This window comes from Schistocerca americana, chromosome 7 (genome assembly GCF_021461395.2).
Source record: "Schistocerca americana isolate TAMUIC-IGC-003095 chromosome 7, iqSchAmer2.1, whole genome shotgun sequence".
Classification (NCBI taxonomy): domain Eukaryota; kingdom Metazoa; phylum Arthropoda; class Insecta; order Orthoptera; family Acrididae; genus Schistocerca; species Schistocerca americana.
In genome coordinates, this window is record NC_060125.1 from 142,220,562 (window position 1) to 142,244,259 (window position 23,698).

Genomic DNA, 23,698 nt, shown 5'->3' on the forward strand with positions numbered 1-23,698 from the left:
AGATGAAGCGGGAATGTTTGAAAATATTCCACAAGAAATTTTCGGTTTTTTCAACCAAAATTGGCCGAGAAAAAAAAAGTGTTGCATTACTTATTGAACTGCACTCGTATACGAATTGTTCTTTCAGCTAAATGTCTAAGATGAGCAATGTTACTTTTAGAATGAGCATACGAGCCTCATGTCTCACGTTCTAAATAGGCATCTAGATGATATATAAAAGAGACGAAAGACTAGTCGAATATGCGTAGCGAAAAGTCTCACTGCCATTTGTGGTGGTTAGATTGCCAGCAACGTGTCCATAGACAACCTACTGAAAGCTCATAAGAAGCAGTTCTGCTGTTATACCCTTGATAACTGGGTTGCCAATTGCAGTATGCTAATCAAACACTGCAGTTAATGGCACAGATGTCTTCAAGTACGAACAGATTTACAAATGGCATAACTGACCTTCTGTTCTGTCACCCACAGAGCATGTCTGGCAAGACGAAAGCTTCGAGACCGACACAGCAAGGATTCATTCAAGAGATTCGTGAAAAATGCGTTTGGTGTCTGGTTGCTTCCGAGCCAGAACGTATAAAATAAAGTCTCAGTGTCTGTAAGGATCACACGTCTTAATGATGTTGATAATGAGTATTAGTTCAGGATGGAAACAATGTTTAATAATTAATACCCAATATGTGATGAACGACGCCTTTAAGTCAGATAAACATCGGAGTGGAGGCACGTGATGTATCCCATCCTATTTGGGTCAGTCCATATGCAAATAGCGTGATTAATAAAGGAAGAAAAATGGAAGACTATGACGGAAGTGATAACCGGCTAATGGTTCTCACTGTTGCTATTTTTGTGTGCATGGGAGAAACGATGAAAGAAATAAAAGAAAATCACTAATGTGGAAAGTAGCTGCTTGGCACCAAACGTCGATATTGACGTTCACAGTCTACCTACCTGTAATAATCTACAGTAAGGAGAATTTAGAGAAACTCTTAACAAGTGGATAGGTTTCATAAGACAAATTTATGCTTCACGTTAAACAAATCCAGAGCTTATTGTTAATTATTGGTGTTAATTATTGGTAAAACGAAGTAACGATTTTCAACATAAGATAACAGAGTATGATGGGAAGACGTTGTACACTTTTAACTAAATCTGGACAATTGTTACGTAAGGCAACGAGAACAATGAACAGATTAACAGTAGATCAAAGTCTTATTCGTTTTTAAATTAGCTGTTATTCTAAGTCAGTGCTGTTATATGCACTTGATCATACGAAGGAGACAATTTCATAATTCAAGTTACTTACAGTTGCTTACAATCACCTTAAGCATCAAGGTTGCATACCAAGGCCCCCAAGATGTTTGTGGCAGTAAGTTATGACGACGATATGGCCAATCGCGCTTTTGAAGTACGCACTAAGTAGCTGTCCTTGAATGCCACAATTTGGGAGATAAGTGTCCGACACGCCGTATAAGAGGAGGTCGGTGTGCTCACTAATGGCACTTGTATTTGAGGCATCCAGCGTAGTAGAAACCACTGCAGCCATGAAGGCGTCCCTTGTCCTGCTGATCGCTGGAGTGTTACTCGTGGCGTACTGCACGCCGTTCGCTGTCGCAGACGATGAAGAGGAACCGGTGGATGAAGCAGCCGAGAACGGAGACGCTGATGACGACGGCACCGACGGCTCAGCAGACGACGACGCCGACGACAGCGGTGATGAGGAGGGTGTAAGTGGAGAGAGCAGGCGGGCAGCCAAAGGTAAACAGCAGCTGAGGCGGGCAGGCATTGCAAGGGGCTAACTGCCGTACCATTCACGGCATCATGTTATGGTGTAGACTGCGAGTCTGTGTGTACTTTCTTGTAGGTTTAAGTCCCTAGTTGATAATCTATATTATTCTGATACTTTGAACACTGAAGTCATTCGTCTCAAGACAGGTGGTTCGAGGATATTTGTGTGTAGTATTATACCATTAGTGCATACATTAAATATGCATGTTGTGTTTTGAGCAGCACTCACTATTCATTTCTGAGCTAATCATTTAGTTGCCTGTCATTTAACCTTTGTTGTAATCAGAATGAAAATTACTGCAGTTACGCTTTCTGGTAGAACAATATGTCTATGCCAACACACAAGTTTACAAAAATAGTTGAAAGTTCACTGAAATATGGTTAAATGTTAATTATATGTTTCGAAGATTCTTAGTGACCGTCAGTGAGATTTTATTATGTCTTCTTACCACAGTTTTTTAAAGCGCTTTGACATGTTTCAGGAGTGATATTTAGAGCGAGTTACAGAAACTGAGTTTTAGCATCAAAATGCCTTAAGTCTTACATCTTAAGATGTGTGCATACTACCGACCTCTACAAGTAGGTATGTTTAGCAATGATGGAATTGAAGTTATCACAGGTACATAGCTTATACCTGTCTGAGTTTCATCACGATAATAAAGATACAGGGTGATTCATACTACCGTTTAGGAAACCAAAAGTGACGTAGATGACTCTGAGATAAGTAATTTGACATCAGACACATATGATCGCAAGTTTCAGGAAATCCCCAAACCAAGTGGATGACAAATGTAGCACACGTGATGGTACCAGGGGATGCATACTTTAATGCAAGTGCAGTAGCTAGATCAGTCTATCCTATCCACACTGTAGTGGCACTTCTACACATTACTCCACAAGGTTATTCTGCGTTTATTCTTGCATTATGCAGTGTGAAACTGTAGTGTTCATGGTAGTGGCACTACAAGACTATGGTGAATCTATCTACCATTAGGAAAACGTAGTACGCTAGCAGAGTAGTGTTTTAGTACTGACCGCTACCACTGCACCTGTGGGGAGGTACATAAACTGGTCATGTAACATGTGCAAAGTTCGTCAACCACATTCAGGATATTTGCTGACGTTTTTGGTTCCATGTACGTTGTATTAAATTTCTTGTCTCAAAGTCTTATACTCCGCTTTGAGAGTTTTTAAACATTAATGAAAATCACCCTGTATATATCAGGTCACTATGGTATAAAATAGCCACCTAAAGCTACACTGTGTATAGCTGGATATGCTACAAACAAAAGTTATAGCATAGAGCAGTGCTCTTGATATTTGAAGCAGCAATTACTCCAAAGGAAATCAGTCAGAAAAACAAGTTATGTGTGATCAAATTCTTCAGTGTGTTATATGCTTACAAAATTTAAGGTTAGTATCTGTGTCAACTGTAGATGGAAGTTTTTGTTAAGCCGACTAACATTTTCTGATGAGACAGGAGAGTACGCAAGTGTCAGAGGAACATCATATTTGTTTGTTTATTGTTGAGCAGGTGTTCACGCCCGGGCTGGCCACATGAAACATGCACGTGCAGGCAGCCGACACATTGCATCCAGAGCTGGAAGCAGACCCCATGCCAGGTCAGGCGCCGCCCGCAGAGCTGCACACAGCAAGTAGTCGCTGTTGCTGAGGGAGCACCACACTGCAGAGGCGCAGTCTGGAGCTGCTCCCACTGTCCTGTACCCTGCACTCATGTGGAGAAAATAAAGCACCACTGTACTTTCTGGCAAACATATGTGTCTATTACCCGTTGTCCTATAAATTTAAGATTAAGTGCACACATAGGTAATAACTTAAAATGGAAAAAAGTTGCAAAAGTTCCAATTTCTTATAAGCGTTCCAGTTTTCGGGTGTAAACGAGATATGCGGCCCGATACTATACTACCAGTATCATATTATTATCTGTGTATGTTGCACAGTGATGTGAATGGCAGTTTGGATTTCTTCTTATGGAGTCATAATCTACAGTATAGAGCGCTAGGGTGTATACCCCAGTATCATATTGAGTTAGTGGTTCTGAAGACACAAGAAAAGAAGTCCTTGTAGTAATTGCACATATTATGACTTTTAATTGTTATAACATTTCCAAAACTACAGACATGACTGCAGCAAGCTGTCGCATGTCCAATATAGAGGCGGAATGAGAATCTGATTTTAGGCTTTGACGGTAGTATGCCTCTTAATCTTTTTCCTAACTCAGCTCAATACATAAGGATATGTGACTTCAAAAAAATGACCTGAAAATGTGGCCTTTGTCTAGACAATCATTACGCAAGGAGTAACTGATAACGCTATTTGAGAACGTTTTTAAAAAATATGCAGTATAAAATAATCAAATTTTGCAATTGGAACAAGGGGAGACATGAATGAATACTGGAAAGAATTTAGGGCCAGAGCTACTTCTCAAAGTTTTATAGCTTTGTTCAACGAAAGTATATTACATATGACATGGATGTAGACCAAGACCAATGAGAATGTGAGCCTCAATCTGATAGTCAATTGATGTGTGCCAAAGAACATAAAATATAATGATTATGTCAGATGTAATCTCGAAAACAAGTTGTCTCAGAATCTCAGCTACACTATTTACTTTCTGAGATGTATGCAAAGATTTCAACGATCTTCTGCTGACTGCTGTTTGGGACAGCGTCTGCTGATTGCACTTTTACTACACATGAACTAATAGTCCTGTTGAAGTCAGAGTTAACAGTAAACTTCGTGTACGAATTAAACGCAGACTCTAGACTGAATAATAAATCATGTGTACAGTAGAAATTTAGCATTAATTTTAAAAGTGACTTGGGAAGGAAGATAAATGATAAACCTTTTAACTAAATACCTATAACTAATACTCAATTCAAAAGCAATAACAAATGGAGGATTACACAATCCGCCTGGTGACCATGTGGTAGAAAATGCCACATTATCTGAGAAACTGTACAAAGAAAAATTCTTCACATAGCGGCAGATAAGAACGCCTTTGAATAAGCTGTAATGTGATGTAGCCATCACCTCCGACTGTACTGGTAAACGAAGGAGAATCAAATACTATACCTCAGACATGGCTCATAACATGTCTCTTTGAACAAAACAAGTTAAGTATGAATACAAACGAAGGCCTACTTAACACCCTGAAAGATTGCATACAGAGTATTGTACCAAGCTGCGAAAGGCTTCCTGGAACTTCACCATAATGCAGATCGGTCCTCACCAGTGGTAATCCCAGTTACTGCTCGCACTGAAGTTGACCCTTCACCTGTGGTAGAGTGGAACGTCGCCCCGGGGCGAAGCAGGCGGCGAAAGACTTCCCAAGGGGCAGCACGTAAGGCCTCCCCGGTTTGTCTGATAAACAGGCTTGCGGACCTCTGGTACAGAGCCGAGTGGAGGGTCTGAATCAGAGGCTCAGACGGTTCTGCGACTGTGTGGGCTGCAGATTCATCTACGTGCGCCAAAGGGTGGTTGGGTTTCGTGTTCCGCTGAATAGGTCAGGTGTCCACTATACGCAGGAGGCGGCTACACGGGTAGCGGGGGCTGTGTGGCGTCGACTGGGCGGTTTTTAGGTTAGATGGTCTCGGGGAAACACAAGTAGGGCTTCAGTCACAAAGGGTGAAGGCTGAACACAGGAAGAACGTAGATACAGGAACCATTGGTATATCGTTTGTTAATTGACGTAGCTGTGTTTTTGAGAGTACCAGAGCTCTAAGCACTAATAGAAAGCACTGATGCTCAAATTGCTATAGGCACTGAAAGCTGGCTAATGCCGGACATAAGCTCAGCCGAATTTTTTGCGAAGAACCTAACGGTGTTCCGAAAGGGTAGGCTAAACACGGTTGGCGGTGACGTGTTTGTTGCTGTCAGAAGTATTTTATCTTGTCGCCAAACTGAAGTAGAAACTTCCTGTGATTTGGTATGGGCAGAGGTCACTGTTGGCAACCGGAATAAAAAAATAAATTGATCGTTTTACCGACCTCCCAATTCAAATGATGCAGTTGCTGAAAGGTTCAAAGAAAGCTTGAGTTTGATATTAAACACATACCCGACCTATACGATAATAGTTGGTGGTGACTTTAATTTACCCTCAATATTTTGGCCTAAATACATGTTTAATTCCGGAGGTACGCATAGAATATCATCCGAAAGTGTGCCTAACGGATTCTCTGAAAATTGTTTCGAGCAGTTAGATCATGAGCCCACGCGAAGAGTAAACGGTCACGGAAACACACTTGACCTCTTAGCAACGAAGAATCCTGAGTTAACAACGAGCATCAAACCCGATTCAGGGGTTAGTGAACACAGGTGTCGTAGCGAGATTGAACACTGCAATCCCCAAATCCTCGAAAAATAAGCGAAAAAATATATATTCACTTAAAGCCTTCCTAAGAGACAATCTCCACTCATTTCAAATTAATAAAATAAGTGTATACCAGATGTGGCTTAGAGTCAAAGAGATAGTGTCGGCAGCAATTGAGAGATTTATGCCAAATAAATTAACAAACGGCGGAGCTGATCCTCCTTGGTACACAAAATGGGTTAGAACACTGTTGCAGAAACAACGAAACAAACATGCCAAATTGAAATAGATCCAAAATCCCCAAGATTGGTGATCTTTTACGGAAGCTCGAAATTTAGCATGGACTTCAATGCGAGATGCCTATAACAGTTTCCACAACGAAACTTTGTCTCGAAACCTGGCAGAAAATCCAAAGAGATTCTGGTCATATGTGAAGTATGTTAGCGGCAAGAAACACTCAATGCCTTCTCTGCCCAATAGCAATGGAGATACTATAGAAGACAGTGCTGCCAAAGCAAAGTTACTAAGCACAGCCTTCCGAAATGCCTTCACAAAAGAAGATAAAGTAAACATTCCAGAACTCGAATCGAGAACAGCTGCCTAATTGAGTAACGTAGAAGTAAATATCTTCGGAGTAGTGAAGCAACTTAAATCAGTTAATAAATGCAAGTCTTCTGGTCCAGACCGTATACCAATTACTTTCCTTTCGGAGTATGCTGATGCAGTAGCCTCATAGTTAACAATCATACACAACCGTTTGCTCACCGAAATATCCGTACCCAAAGACTGGAAAGTTGCGCAGGTCACACTATTATTCGAGAAAGGCAGTAGGAGTAACCCACTAAATTATAGGCCCATATCGTTAACGTCGATATGCATCGGGATTCTAGAACATATATTGTGTTCGAACATTATGAATTACCTTGGAGAAAACGGTCTATTGACACACATTCAACATGGGTTTAGAAGGCATCGTTCCTGTGAAACACAACTAGCTCTTTATTCACATGAAGTGTTTAGTGCTATTGACAAGGGATTTTAGATCTATTCCGTATTTCTGGATTTCCAGAAGGGTTTTGACACTGTACCACACAAGCGGCTCGTAGTGAAATTGCGTGCATATGGAATATCGTCTCACTTATGTGACTGGATTTGTGATTTCCTGTCAGAGAGGTCACACTTCGTAGTAATTGACGGAAAGTCATCGAATAAAACAGAAGTGATTTCTGGCGTTCCTCAAGGTAGTTATGTATATAAACGATTTTTGAGACAATCCGAGCAGCCGTCTGCGGTTGTTTGCAGGTGACGCTGTCGTTTATCGAGTAATAATATCATCAGATCAAAATAAACTGCAAAACGATTTAGAAATAATATCCGAATGTTGCGAAAATTGGCAATTGACACTAAATAACGAAAAGTGTGAGGTCATCCACATGAGTGCTAAAAGGAGTTCGTTAAACTTCGGTTATTCGATCAAACAGTCTAATCTATAAGCCGTAAATTCAACTAAATACCTAGGTATTACAAATACGAACAAGCTAAATTGGAAGGAACACACAAAAAATGTTGTGGGGAAGGTTAACCAAAGACTGCGTTTTATCGGCAGGACACTTAGAAAATGTCACAGACCTACTAAGGAGCCTACACTACGCTTGTCTGTTCTCTTTTAGAATACTGCTGCGCGGTGTGTAATCCTTACCAGGTAGGACTGACGGAGTACATCGAAAGAAAGGCAGCACGTTTTGTATTATCGCGAAGTATGGGAGAGAGTATCACAGAAATAATACAGAATTTGGGCTGCAAATCATTAAAAGAAAGACGTCTTTCGTTGTAACGGAATATTATCACGAAGTTCCAATCACCAACCTACTTCTCCAAATGCGAAAATATTTTGATGACACCGACGTTCATAGGCAGGAACGATCACCACAATAAAATAAGGGAAATCAGAGCTCGTACAGAAAGATATACGTGTTCATTCTTTCCATGCTCTATACGAGATTGGAATAATAGAGAATTGTGAAGATGCCAGATGAACCCCCCAGCCACGCACTTGAATGTGATTTGCAGAGGATCCGTGTAGCTGTAGATGTAGTTTGTAGTGTGAGAATAGCCATCAGAATGTAATGTCAATTCAGTTACCTAGAGTCCATGAGCAAGTTGCGACACTAGTCGTTCAGAACAGAACATGTGGAACTCACGAGATGAGAAGATCACAAAACTAAGGACAACACTTTGTCCACTATAAAACAAAGTCCATAAACACGTGACACAGTACATGCTGTTCTGTGACTGGTCCATACTCAGTGTCTGCAAAGTATAAGTTTGTGGACGTGCTATCACTCGAATAGTCAAAGACTGGAATGCATTAAGCTGGTAGGAAAAGCTTTTGAACAGACTTGCGAGCATGAATTCATGTAAGAATCGATAAATTGATCATTGAAATTTTAAGGAAAATCTTTCATCAAACACCCCATAGATTTACAGCAAATCTCGAATGCTATTTTGCAGGGTGGTCAGCATTACAGAAATGGTTACCTAACCTCTGGCATGCACCTAACACAAACACAATAATTATTGAGTAATTACACTAACATATAATGGACTGATACTCTAATAGCAATGTATATCTTTATGGGTCCATATCAACAGAACATCATTATTTTAAATAACTGTACTCTTAGTAACATTTCCTGAAAAGAGTAAAAATTATATGACATCATTACCAGATCAACAATGTTACTTCAGACATATATCTTGTGAGTAAACCAGATCTCCCAAGAGCAGTTATCATCCATTTTAAGTGAATACATATCAGAACGCAATGCTTCTGAAATCACACACACACAGATATACATATGCATCAACACACACACACACACACACACACATATATATATATATATATATATATATATATATATATATATATATATATATCGTTTGTCTGAAACATTTATGAATACAGTATAAATAATCTTTTTTTTATGGAAAAGAACGCAAATAGCTACAAATGAAACTAATTTTTAAGAAACCAGAACTTTTTGTGGCTCTCCTCCTGAATTTGTTACTTAACCTATTACACTTTTAATGTCAGTCTGCTGTCGAATGAGTGGATGTAAATTATGTTAATGACATTGTTTACAGTATTGCTCCATGGAGAAAACAGTCCATGTAGAAAACGAAGAGGCTGTTTCTAGAATAAACTGTTTCTTCAACTCTAGTTAATCATTGTTCACAAACAGAATCATGGAGTACAGAACCAACTGTGTTGCGCCTGCCAAGGAAAACATGATTGTGGAGACTACAGACAGAAGAATGGCTTAGATTTCAGTCCTACATGATATCTTCTCGAGCCATGGCAGTGTAGGACGTCTGCAGTGCACTAACCACTGGCGGTCACTCCTAATATTAACATTTCAATCAACATTTTGTCAGCTAGCACCTCACCCTGTCTGGAGTGTCTGTAGTATTAGTCCAGTGGGAATGCCATAGAGCATGATTGTTTGATATGCTATTTGTGTAGCGTGAGTGCCCACAATTTTGCTGGTAAAGATAGCAATTCCATTCAAAGCATGAACCATTCTCATGTGTGACCTCACATTATCTCATAGTGATCATTTTGTACTCATATCTCAACATGAAAATATTTGTAAAGGCTGCTAGTACAATGTTAAATAAAGACACAACTAGTAGCTACATGTAACAAAAAAATTTCGATTTGAATTGTGGTAGAAGTAGATCATCACAGCCTTAATAAACACAAATTTTTTCCTTGATGTTTATAGTAATTATATGACCAACAGTGCCAAAACTCCAGGATAATGAAATTCACATTAATGAATATAGGCAACAATTAAAATACTGCCTCAACAAAGCAAGGAATGTATTACAACAATATTGTAAACTTACACACAATTTAATTTACATCAATTTTTACATTATTACATATTGAGAATACCTAATATGTTATTTGCACTTTTCAGCTCAGTTAATACCTCTTAGTTGTCACTGTTCTTAATTATCCCTTCTACCTAATTAGTGATGTCATCATACATTTATAAACTCTGGTGAATCAAGAATGGCATGCATTCACAAGATCGATACTCAACAGAAAGTTTTTCAAAAGGCTATTAATAGCATATTCACTTCCCAATTTCCACTTAATATTTCTGTCCACTCCACAAGATCGGAAAATATAATTCAGCATTGAAGCTTTGACAGGATCATTCAGAAAGATAGTTCAACACACCAAACTGTGTATACAACGCCAACAGCGAAAATCATGATAAATTGCTTAAAATTTTTATCCTGCCATAGTACTAAACTTTTACAAAACATCTATGCATGCCTTGAATCATGCTGAAATTGACTATGACGACTCAACACAAACTATGTAGCCTTGACCTACAACATAGCATAAGGGACATTGGTATAATTTGACCTGCATTCTGGCAAAGACATCATCAAAGTTGATACTTTGTGTTGTTAGGCTCTCTCTGTACAATAAGTATCTTTTAAGTTGGGTTTTCAGATTGTTATACATCTCTGCCGCCTTCAGAAGATTAATCTGAATACCTTTTTCCATTCATGAAATATTTCCACGTTTTTTCAATGTTACACATTGTATTTTCTAGTTTTGTAAGGTGTCACTAAAAGAAGATTTATGCCTGGGTTTACAATGTTCTTTAAACCTTATGTTAAGCTTCCTTCCTGTTAGTCTATGTATTCCTGGACACAAAGGCCACAAGTGATTTTTTACACTATTGAGCTATCATAAACTGATAGCAATATATACTTTTACCTGAATAGTCAAGATTATATAAGGATTTAGCTCATGGAATTTACTGTGTAGTTCTTGAATATGTGTTGTACTACTAGTGGTTACTGATTGTTATAGTGTGACAAGAATTGTTGATGCTACAATTTTTTGTTATTTTAATGCCCTGCAAGAAAATGTACAAAGAACCCACTCGCAAATGAATTATTGTATACTTTATAATGCCATGTGATGAAAAGTTATGAGCGTTTGGATAATTAGTAACTAATTAAGGCAATTGATCAGAATAATAAGCAAGATGCAGGTGACGGGTTCTGATAATTATGTAACTTGCAACAGTCGTGGAATCTTATGCCTAATAGGTGCTAAAAATTGAGATGAACATACCATTCCTTCATTCACATTTATAGCACCTTTATTCAGATTAACATACCATTATTTAGTAACATTTTTGATGTAATAGTAACAAATTAAAAGACCTTAAAAGTCTGGTTGATGATGTTTGATCCATTACTGTGCTGTTTCTCTTATGAAATATACGTGAACATGTCATGCATTTCTACATCTACATCTACATAAATACACCGCTAGCCATCAAGCGGTGTGTGGCGGAGGGCACAATTCATGCCAAAGTCATATTTCTCCCCCACCCACCTCACCGTTCCACTCGCGAATCGCGCAAGGGAAAAACGACTCTCTGAACCCCTCAGTACAAGCTCTTATTCCCCTTATCTTTGAATGATGATCACTACGTGGTTTGAAAGTTGGTGGTAATAATATATGCTCTACATCCTCAGTGAAGATTGGATTTCGGAATTTAGAGAGCAGAACCTTCTGTTTAGCGTCTCGTCTATCTGCAAGTGTGTCCAACTCCAAACTTTCTATGAGATATGTAACGCTCTCGTGATGGCTAAATATACCAGTCACGAATCTTGCCGCTTTTCCTTGGGCCTTCTCAATCTCTTGAATCAGACCCAACTGGTAAGGGTCCCGTACAGACGAACAGTAAGACTGGACGAACTAACATATTGTAAGCTATTTCTTTTGTTGAAGGACTGCATCGCTTCAGGATTCTACCAATAAACTGCAATCTAGAGTTCGCCTTACCCGTTACTTGTGTAAACTGATCATTCCATTTGAGATCATTTCGAAAAGTCACACATAGATACATTACTTCTGTTACCGCCTTGTTACACGAAGTAAATTACACTTTCTAATATTGAGAGATAACTGCCAGTCATTACACCACTCATTTATTTTCTGCAAATCCGCATTGATTTGTTCACAACTTTCGTGTGATACTACTTACCTGTAGACTACAGGCTTATTGGCAAACAGTCTAAGGCCGCTGTCAATACCATCAACCAAATCGTTTATGTAAATCGTTAAAAGCAGAGGACCTATTACGCTGCCCTGGGGCATACCTCAAGTTACTCTTGTTTCTGTTGAAGTTACCCCATTCAAGGCGACACTTTCTAATATTGAGAGATAACTGCCAGTCATTCTATCCAACCGCATATGTCATTGTATACACCGTAAGGGCGCACTTTTTGTAGCAAGCGACAGTGCAGAACTGAGTGGAACGCCTTTCGAAAGTCGAGAAATATGGCATCAGCCTGGGAGCCGGTATCTAGACCGTGTTTTACATCATGTACAAAGAGGGCCAGCTGTGTCTCGCATGACCGCTGTTTCCTAAAACCGTGTTGGCTACTGCAGATGAGCTTCTCAGAGTCTAGAAAGATAATTACGTCTGAACACAAAATATGTTCCATGATTCTACAACAAATCGATGGCAGTGAAATTGGCTGGTAATTGTGTGCATCAGATTTTCTACCCTTTTTATAGATTGCTATGACCTGGGCCTTCTTCCAGTCCCGTGGAACTTGTCGCAGTTCCAATGATCTCTGATAGATGACGGATATGAATGGTACTATATTTGTAGCATAGTTAACATAAATCTAACGGGAATACCGTCTGGGCCAGATGCCTTCCTGCCGTCTAAGGATCTTAACTGTTTTACAATCTCAGATACACTAAACACTATGTCAGCCATCCTTGCGTTTGTTAGATAATTGAAAGGGGGAATGGTGCTGCAGTCCTCTATTGTAAACGAGTTGCTGTAAGCTAGGTTTAGAATTTCAGGCTTCTGTTTATCATCATCAGTTATATTACCCATACTGTCAGCAAGAGAAGGTGTTGAATTATTTGAGCGTTCATAGATTTTACAGACGACCAAAATTTTTTGGAGTATTTTTTATAATCTGCAGATAAAATATTGCTTCCAAATTTGTTAAAGAGTGTCTCATTGTCCTTCTGACAGCTGCTTTCATGTCGCAAAATTTCTGTTTGTCAGCGGGGCAGTGACTACGTTTAAAACGACTGTGAAAAATTCTCTGCTTTCTCAGCAACTTCCTAATATGTTTGTTGTACCAAGGTGGATCCTTTCCCTCCCCTATACTTTTTCTGGGCTTATACTTCTCTAGCACGTGGTGAACAATACCTTTAAATTCCGACCAAAGATGCTCAATATCTTTTTGTCCCACGGTGATTGGAGCTGACGATGAAGATATTCATTAATGATAATTTCATTTGCTTTCCCAAAGAAGAAAACTCTACGATATTCCTTGCTTTTTTTTTTTTTTTTTTTTTGCAACTTCCACTGACATAGAAGCCACAACGACATTATGGTCGCTAATAACTTCTTCTAGATTAACTTCCTCAAAAAGATCAGGTCTGTTTGTCGCCAAGATATCTAATATGTTCACATCTCGAGTTGGTTTTCTAACCAATTGCTCAAGGTTGTATGTTGAGAGCGCTCCTAGAATAACTTCATACGAATCTTAGCTGCTACCCCCTGTGATAAACGTGTAATTTTGCCAGTCAATGGAAGCTAGATTAGTCTCCACCTATGGATAATTTGGATATTTACTTCCTATGTACTCAAGACTTTCCCTGAAACGTACTGCGACGTTTGTTGAAGATGCTGGTGGTCTATAAAAACATCCTAATACAATGGTCAATCCTTGTCTGATTGACAGCTTTATCCAAACTATTTCACAGTCCGACCCATTATCGATCTCAACTGTGTTTAAACAGCTATTAACTGCAATGAACACACCACCTCCTATAGCATCAGTCCTATCCCTCCTATCTAATACAATATTGGCATTCCTACTGTTTATTTCGGAGATTAACTCGGGGATCTTTCTACAGACATTTCGACAAATTACTAACATGGGATTAAGTATATTTAAATCCTTTTGAATGACCTGTTTAGGCGAACTAACAATTTTTACAGTTGGAACACCCACATCAGTGTCATGATCTGGTAATTTTTCGGGCTAACGGTTTGTTTCCCATGGGGAGGAACCTAATCTAAAAAAACCCCACGGGTACGCCACAAGTACTGTACTACCCATGAATCTACAGCCAGTTTCGTCACAGAGTCGACGTAGCCTCTGGTTTAGATTCTCCACTCCACTCCAAAACAGAGGACCCCGGTCCACCCTCGGTATGATGCTGCAGATCGTCAGCTTCCACTCCTGGAGAGATGGAGGCTGCCTTCACCAATTCAGCCAGCCGTCGAAAGGACAAAAGGATTTCCTCGGAACACCGACTACAGGCATCGTTGGTGCCGAAATGAGCAACAATCTGCAGCTGGCTGCACCCTGCACGCTCGATAGCCGTTGGAAGAGCCTCTTCCACATCCTGGTCAAGGCCCCCCAGCGAGCACACCGAGTGAACGTTGGACTTCTTCCCCGCCCGCTATGTTCCTGAAGGGCTCCATGACCCACCTAACATGACCTTCTGTTATAACGTAGCTTGATAAATTAAGACAATAACTAGGCAAGAATTCCAACTGAGGACTATTAAGCAAATATCAGTATGACATTGGCTGGTGACTTACTTTAATACTCTGTAGGTCTATTGTTAAACTATGTGATGATCTGTAATTCCCCTAATCCATATGGCACTGCTGAACATTGATAGCCTTTCCTTATAACTTTATATAAGTGATGTATTAAACAAAGAACTAGAGCTATGGTTAGATCTTGCGATTTTAAGCACTTATAATGTCTATTAAACCATGTATAAGGTCTCTGCCTGTATAAAAAAAGATTTACTTTCAGTGTTGGTTAAACTGACATGTGTCTACCTGTGTTTCTACTAACACTGTTTAGTAACCATAACATGCAGACGGCAACTGAACTATTAGTGCTGTAATATAATAGATGTATTTTGAGTAATCTGTTATTAAAATGTTAATATTGTAATATAATGGATTCCCCTTGAGTTTGTTATTCTGTATGATCTTAACGTCAGTGGGGTGTATTTCTAGCAGATGCATATTGGCTTTTCGTTAAATCTTTTACCTATTCTGTTGGATCCATGCGTTTTTCACACAGTTAACAGCTATAAGGATAAATGGACCAAGCTAATAGCAAAGTTGGAACATTGTACGTCCAGTATCTGATACTACAATCACGCAGACGCAAAGCTAAGATGCGTCTGTACGTTCTTTGTTACTTTGCTATAAGCTGTAAAGTATTTATTGGTGTCTCACATATCAGCTGTATGCTTTCATGTTACACACCTAGTAATATGGGTTCCTGTTTTTCTTTGATGCTGGAGGCCTGCTGATGGTCTGTTCCTAGACTAAAATCGATTGTCTGTTATAAAATATATCGTTATGACTTGTATTGCATAATGCGGTTCTTAACATTCATTGCACTTTTTTGGCGCCACATGCACAAAATATTTCTTGCGGTGCCCAGTAAAGCAAGTTTGGTGGTCAATATGTACCAAAGAAGCAATTTAAAGTAATTTATGTACGTACAAGCAAAGAGATTTGTAAGGGAGCGTATTTCGTTGAAAGTGATTCCAGCTTCTTCTAAATGAATATCAAGGTTAGGAATGATGTATCTGAGAATATCAAGATATATTGTAAAAATAAATTGCTTAAGGGTGAATTAAAAGCAAAACATAGGTAAGGAAACCATCCTCTACAGACTGAAGAATATAGAGGGGTGTGTTGTACATATGTGTATCGATGGTTTAGAAAAATGTATTGACGCATCATGAAAGAGCGTGTAACACCTGGCAAAAGACAAAGGTTTCACAAAAGTGACCTAGGTATTATTGGTACAGACAATAACGAATTAAATTTCAAGGCACACAAAGGCAGTTCGCTTGTTATCCTTACAGAACTGCATATATTACTAAAACTCTTATTAAAAGATGATCAAATATTTAAGATTCCGAAAGCTCCCACTGGTAAATACAGAGACGAAATTAAGGGGAAGGTAATAATTCCTGTTCCATTTTTACTGACATTCAATGAAAAAGTGTATAGGTATCAACTAAATCGCTAATAACCTTAGAGTTAATTCAAAAATACATAAAATTGTGCTTCCCTATAAGCAATTTTCAATTACATCGATTGCACTTGTCACTTTGTAAGTCAAGAATCGAATAAGATTATTACTGAAAACTACAGATTCACAAATAGTCACATAGTAAAAAATGCAACAGAACTGATGCAGGTCACCTTAGAGGTTACAAACCCAGCAGCTAAACTCACATCATTAGAGCTTAGCAATCCATATGCAAATGAACCAGTTGAAAAACAATTAATATCATCAAAAATAATCGACCGACATACAAGAAAATGAATAACTAGCAAATTGAATAGGTATGTTGTCAATTGTGGCTAGTTTTGTCTCAAAAGTATTTTGTATTCAGTTTGACCTTTTTCAGATAGCCAAATGATTTACCAATGGTTAATTGCTTGGCAGTGACACTAGCAAACATTTTCATGGATGATTCTGAAAATAAATTGCTTCACTGAACAACTATAAAAGTTGCCTTGATGACAGGCTCATACTTTTCAGTTACAGCACAACATAGATTGAAAAACCTACACAGTAACTCAGATGAGCTACTTCCTAATATTAACGGTGTTATGTAGGTAGAAGAAAATAATTCTATAAGCTATCTTCTTTTTGAAGATATCCAAACTTTATGAATGACATACTTACAACATATTTAGAAAACTAACAACCACAGATGCAATCATACATGTGTCTTCATTTCACCCCATATCCTTTTCAGTGTGCACTTTTTATGCCATGATGACATGTTCAGTTGATTACCCGTATCTGTAGAAAGTATAGACAGTGAGAATAACATTTTACGTCATGTAGTTGTGGGCAATGGGTCTGTCCTTATGTCAGGAGAAAAGGTTTACAAGACACAGATTTGATTAAAAGAGAAGTACAGACAACAAGTGATAAGGCTACAGAAAATAAGAAATAAAGGAAACCCTAGGTTTGTAATAATGCCATATTTAGGCAAAGATCCCTGATAGAATAGAACATGTTTCTGAAGTGGTACTGCTAAAGTGGTTTTTCAAATAAATAATGAGGTAAGGGAAGTTGTTAAGGCAAAAGATAGAGAAAGAAGACGTACATGATAAATCAGAGGTGTCTAAATTCATCTGTGATCTATATGATGAAGAATACGTAGACAAAGAAGAAGGAAGCTTACTATAAGATTCAAAGAACGCTGTATTCCCAGTCATAAAGCTGCTTTGAGTGACCACTTTAAAACACATGAACTCACAGTAGGGCACACTGAAGAAAACATGAAAAACGTTGTATAAACTGAAAAAAAGGTGTTGTTTTAGAAGTAGAGATATATATTAATCAAAAGACCCCCTATAAAGAAGTGAAAGACCATAAGAACACAAAGTCCTTTGGTAACATTTCTGATATTTTTGCCATAATGCACAAGTAATTCCACATATTGCCTATGATCAAGTTAGGAATTGAAACAACTGTCCATTTCGGCCTGTGAGAAGCTGTATTTTTCCATTTATTCTGTACAGCAGCCTAATAGGGAGAAATGGCAGATGAACCCAATCTTTTAACCATTGCCGCGGCCACGTGTCTGCTAGCCTGTTACACACTGTAATGGACAGTGAAGTTTTGAAGTTCAGCATAACGAAGTGGCTAGGATTCTCGCTTTTTACGTCAGGCGACCATAGCTACAGATATGGAATCGAGATAATACTGTTTCAAGTCTACCTGCGAATCACATGCATCACTTTTTAGGATATTACTAAATGTTATTAATGTTATACAGAACTGTCTGGGACATTGAATATATACAAGCAAGGGGGCACATACAGTCACAAGCCTGACTGCCCACGGGGAGTTAAAAATAAGCGTTAAAAAATATAAATTGGCCGGCATCTAACGATAGACACCTATTACCCAGCAAAAGCATAGTAAAAGGTTTCAGATCTGGTATTAACTGCGAGTCCAGAGATAGTCTCAATCCACTTATTTACTGTTCCGGCAGACCAAGTGACTGGAGATGGGAAGAATCCATATAGTACGAAGTCCATATGCTGATGTAGATGCCGTTGAAATATTGCGTGCACACTGCAGGTATTTTTATATATAGATACATGTTAACGTTGCTACTAAAGTTTCATAACCAGTGAGTATAATCGTCTTGTTTCTTGCACATGAGATACTCTAACCTGTGTAAGCTTCTTCATCTTCTAATAACTACTGCAACCTACATCCTACTGAATCTGCTAAGTGGACTCATCTCTTGGTCTCCCTCTACAATTTTTACCCTCCACTCCAACCTCCAATACTAAATTGGTGATACCTTCATGCCTCAGAACGTGTCCTACCAACCGATCCCTTATTCTAGTCAAATTGTGCCACAAACTTTAAAAAAATGGTTCAAATGGCCCCGAGCACTATGCAACATAACTTCTGAGGTCATCAGTCGTCTAGAACTTAGAACTAGTTAAACCTAACTAACCTAAGGACATCACACACATCCATGCGCGAGGCAGGATTCGAACCTGCGACCGTAGCGTTCACTCGGCTCCAGACTGTAGCGCCTAGAACCGCACGGCCACTCCGGCCTGCGCCACAAACTTCTCTTATTCACAGTCCTATTCAATACCTCCTCATTAGTTATGTGATCTACCCATCTAATCTTCAGCATTCTTCTGTAGCACCAGATTTCAAATGCTTCTATTCTCTTCTTGCCCAAACTGTTTATCGTCCATGTTTCACATACATACATGGCTACACTCCATACAAATCCTTTAAGAAACGACTTCCTGACACTTAAATCTACACTCGATGTTAACAAATTTCTCTTCTTCAGAAACGATTTCCTTGCCATTGCCAGTCTACATTTCATATCATCTCGACTTCGACCATCGTCAGTTATTCAGTACTTTAATTGTCTCATTTCCTAACCTAATTCCCTCAGCAACACCCGATTTAATTCGACTACATTTCATTACCCTCGTTTTGGTTTCGTTGTTCATCTTATATCCTCCTTTCAAGACACTATCCATTCCGTTCAACTACTCTTGCAAGTACTTTGCTGTCTCTGACAGAATTACAGTGTCATTGGCGAACCTCAAAGGTTTTATTTCTTCTCCAAGGATTTTAATACCTACTCCGAACTTTTCTTTTGCTTCCTTTAGTGCTTGCTCAATATACAGATTGAATAACATCGGGGAGAGACTACAGCCCCGTCTCACTCCCTTCCCAACCACTGCTTCCCTATCATATCCTTAAACTCTTATAACTGCCATGTGGTTCCTGTACAAATCGTAAATAGCCTTTCGCTCCCTGTATTTTACCCCTGACACCTTCAGAATTTGAAAGAGAGTATTCCAGTCAACATTGTAAAAAGCTTTCTGTAAGTCTACTAACGTTAGAAACGTAGGTTTGCTTTCCTTAATTTAGCTTCTAAGATAAGTCGTAGGGTCAGTATTGCCTCACGTGTTCCAATATTTCTACGGAATCCAAAGTGATCTTCCCCGAGGTCAGTTTCTACTAGTTTCTCCATTCGTCTGTAAAGAATTCGCGTTAGTAATTTGTATCCGGTAATTTTCGCATCTGTCAACACCTACTTTCTTTGGGATTGGAACAATAAATCTGTCTTACCGGTAGAATTCTTACATTGCACTTGGGAGTTCATTCGAATAGGGTTCAACGAGTGATATTTTAGAGCTATGTACTGACGAACACTGAGCTTTCGTATAGGCCTACTGCTTGAGTTCTTTTATATTTTTCACTTGTTTTGGGAAACTCTTTTATGAACATTTTAAACGTGGACAAAAGATAAATGGTATTCTGAGTATTACCATAGCTACCTACTTTTCTACCAATTTCTCTGTCTACAACTTTGTAAATACATGTATCAGAGCACCATAGTGTAAAACACCAACTGGCAGTATACTACATTATTTGGAACTAAATATACCACGACTAGCAATTGTAGGCTAGATCAGCGTTCCTGAAGTATAAGGTAGGAACTATTCCAGTGAAAGGAAACCCGTCATCTATGTGTTAAACGCTTCTGAAGTATACTTTGCGCCTATAAAATGCGAGCATAGTGTTTGCAGCAGCAGTAACAGTAGTTGGTATTACAGAAACTGAAATTTTCTGGTAAGAAAGAAGGTAACCAGGTGTCACTGGGACATCACGTGTGTTGTTTCCTGTCGAGCAGGTGCTCACGCCCGGGCTGGCCACGCCAAGCACGCGCGGGCAGGCAGCCGACACGGAGCGGGCAGAGCTGCAAACAGACCCCACGCCAGGTCAGGCGCCGCCCGCAGAGTCGCACACAGAGCGTAGTCGCCGCTGCTGAGGGAGCCCACACCATGGACACGCCATCTGAAGTTGCTCATACTGTACTAACAAAGCAGAAATAAAGCACCGATGCGTTTAACAAAATTGGTTTTAAATTACCCAAAGTCTTACATGTGTGCAGAGGACTATGAGAGACCATATTACCAAAAGTGCGAAATTATTAATGGAATTATATGCTTAACTGTAAATGTGTTTTGTGCTGGGAGAAAAATTCAGCATATCTTTATGACCTCAGTGTTTCTCATTCAGATCTAAATGTCAATTAGTAACATTTTTCAAAGCAACAGATGATATTACAAAAGAGCTCTGGTACATTCTGTTCAGAGATGGAAGAAAAATTTTAATATCAAATCACAATGTTCCTATTTGGAAGGGTTATCGTGATATAATTGGTTAATGAATCTAAACATTGGAAGAAATCAAGAGAATACAGATAAAACTAAAGTAGTTAAAGGCTATCCAGCCACTGACCTTCGTCTGTGCGAAAGGGCACAGATTGCCCGAACGCTTACGGGAATCGTCATCTTAGTGTGCGCGACTAATGGGCGGATGGCCAAATATCTATTAGGTACATTACGTATGTAGTTTGTGGGCAGTTGAGAATGTGGGTCTCACCGGAAGCTTGCAAGTGATAAGTCCCTGCAGTCGCGCTGTTCATATGTGTTCCCGGTGGCTCAGATGGATAGAGCGTCTGCCATGTAAACAGCAGACCCTGGGTTCGAGTCTCGATCGGGGCAAACATTTTCTGCTGTCCCCATCAACGTATATCGACAACACCTGTCGGCACCTGAGGGTTTCAATTAATTATCACTTAAATCAAGAGGACTTCAGCTGAGTCATTGTAAAAGTGTAGCATCAGTATTTACTGACTTCTCTTAATAAATATATACTCTATGTGATCAAAAGTATCTGGACATTCCCAAAAACGTACGTTTTTCATACTATACACATCGTGCTGCCACCTATTGCGAGGTACTCCATATAAGCGGCCTCAGAAATCATTAAACATCGTGAGAGGACAGAATCTGGCGCAATGCGCAACTCACGGACTTCAAACGTGTTCAGGTGATTGGGTGACACTTGCGTCATACGTCTGTACGCGAGGTTTCCACACTCCTGAAAATCTCTAGATCCTCTCTTTCCGATCTGATAGTGATGCAGAAACGTGAAGGGACACGTACGGCACAAAAGCGTACAGGCTGACCTCGTCTGTTGACTGACAGAGACCGCCGGCAGTTGAAGAGGATCGTAATGTGTAATAGGTAGACATCTATCCAGACCATCACACAGGAATTCCTAACTGCATCGGGATCCACTGAAAGTTATATGACAGATAGGCGGGAGGTGAGAAAACTTGGATTTCAAAATCGAGCGGCTACTCCTAAGCGACACATCACGATTGTAAATGCCAAACGACGCCTCGCTTGGTGTAAGGAGTGTAAATATTGGGTGACTGAACAGTGGAAAAACGTTGTGTGGAGTGACGAATAATGGTACACAATGTGGTGATCCGATGGCAGGGTGTGGGTATGGCGCATGACTGGTAACGACATGTGCCAGCGTGTGTAGTGCCAACAGTAAAATTCGGAGGCGGTAGTGTTATGGTGTGGTAGTTTTATTCATGTTTTTCATGGAGGGGGCTTGCACCCTTGTTTTGCGTGGCACTATCGCACCACAGGCCTACATTGATGCTTTAAAAACCTTCTTGCTTCCCACTATTGAAGAGCAATTCGGGGATGGCGATTGCTTCTTTTGACACGATGGAGCACCTGTTTATTATGCACGGCCTGTGGCGGAGTGATTGCACGACAATAAAATCCCTGTTATGGACTGGCCTGCACAGAGTCCTGATCTGAATCCTATACAACTCCATTGCGATGTTTTGGAACGCCGAATTCGTGTCAGACCTCACCGACCGACATCGATACCTCTCCTCCGTGCAACACTACATAAAGAACGGGCTGCCATTCCCCAAGAAACCTTCCAACACCTGACTGAACGTTTGCCTGGGAGAGTGGAAGCTGCATCAACGCTAAGGGTGGGCCAACAGCATACTGAATTCTAGCGTTACCGATGGAGAACGCCACGAACTTGTAAGCGATTTTCAGCCAGGTGTCCGGGTACTTTAGCTCACATAGTGTATGTAGAATACAGGTAGTATCATGTAGGAATTCAACTGCACTTTATTTTACGTCTATATTCTGAATGATTGAAATGAGCGAAGGGTTGGGAAGTGCTCATGGCATCTTCGACAATGTCATCCAAGTTTAAGTAGTAGAATAGCCATAGTAATAGTGACTAATTCTGTGAAACTGAATAAAGACAGCGTACAAGTATTAATGTATCTAACGCCTTGAAGGACCTACTTATTGTGGAAGAATATTTCCAAATGCACAGAATTAATACATAATGAGCAGATCAGACAGCCTAATTAAGCGTTGTTCAATGACTGAAGGACAACTGGTTACAAATACTAATACAGTCTATCTACACAGCAATCCCTATTTTATAATTTTACTTCCATTTTCATGTCTCCGAATTTTTAAGGTAATAACTGAATACAGAGGGGTACCTTACAATATTCCGATGAAATCATTATGTGATTTCTACTTTTTGCCGTCTCCAGTCTCAATTATACTACAATTAATACCATGTTTACAAACGATTCTCGCTACTTCAAAGGCTATGAACACAAAAAAGGTAGCGGTGATTGTAAAATACTTACAGATTGAGACCTATGGCAGCCAACAATTTAGGGCGTTCTCAGAACGCCTTGGAGACAGTCTCGTTCGTTATCAATTTTTTCCTGAAAGGTAAATGATGGGATGGCAGACAGTTTATCATGCAACAAAGGAAAGTAAAAAAAAGTTGAGAACTTGTCACTTTAGCTGTATTTTCAACATCCTTATTGGGATCAAAACATGTTTTCGGTCATCTCTGTGAACAAGTGAAGCTTATCTAAAGATAAGACTCAAGTAGGAAGTGCGGAACTCTGCTCTGTCTAGAGATGGAATTGTGGCTTTCTTGTGCATCGTAAAGTGTGGCGCTCAACTTGAATGGGACTATAGTCAGCTCTGAGTGGTAGGAGGAGACAATATCTCAATGTCT

The 23,698-nt window shown here is 39.5% G+C and overlaps 2 protein-coding genes across 3 annotated transcripts in view; one reads left to right on the forward strand and one right to left on the reverse strand.

Moving 5' to 3' along the window:
- The window catches only part of LOC124621833 (nucleosome assembly protein 1;2-like), a 344,932-nt gene that overhangs the window by 22,672 nt on the left and 298,562 nt on the right, over positions 1-23,698 (reverse strand). The gene's annotated exons all lie outside the window — the stretch shown is intronic.
- On the forward strand, positions 1,502-20,594 carry LOC124621826 (nucleosome assembly protein 1;2-like). Of its 2 annotated transcripts, none has more exons than XM_047147266.1 (2): positions 1,502-1,755; positions 20,451-20,594. In XM_047147266.1, exons 1-2 carry the CDS (start codon positions 1,542-1,544, stop codon positions 20,573-20,575), a joined length of 339 nt encoding a protein of 112 aa, XP_047003222.1. In that variant the 5' UTR covers positions 1,502-1,541; the 3' UTR covers positions 20,576-20,594. The 2 variants fall into 2 exon arrangements, with proteins under 2 accessions (XP_047003222.1, XP_047003221.1); XM_047147265.1 differs by lacking the exon at positions 20,451-20,594 and adding an exon at positions 3,320-3,558.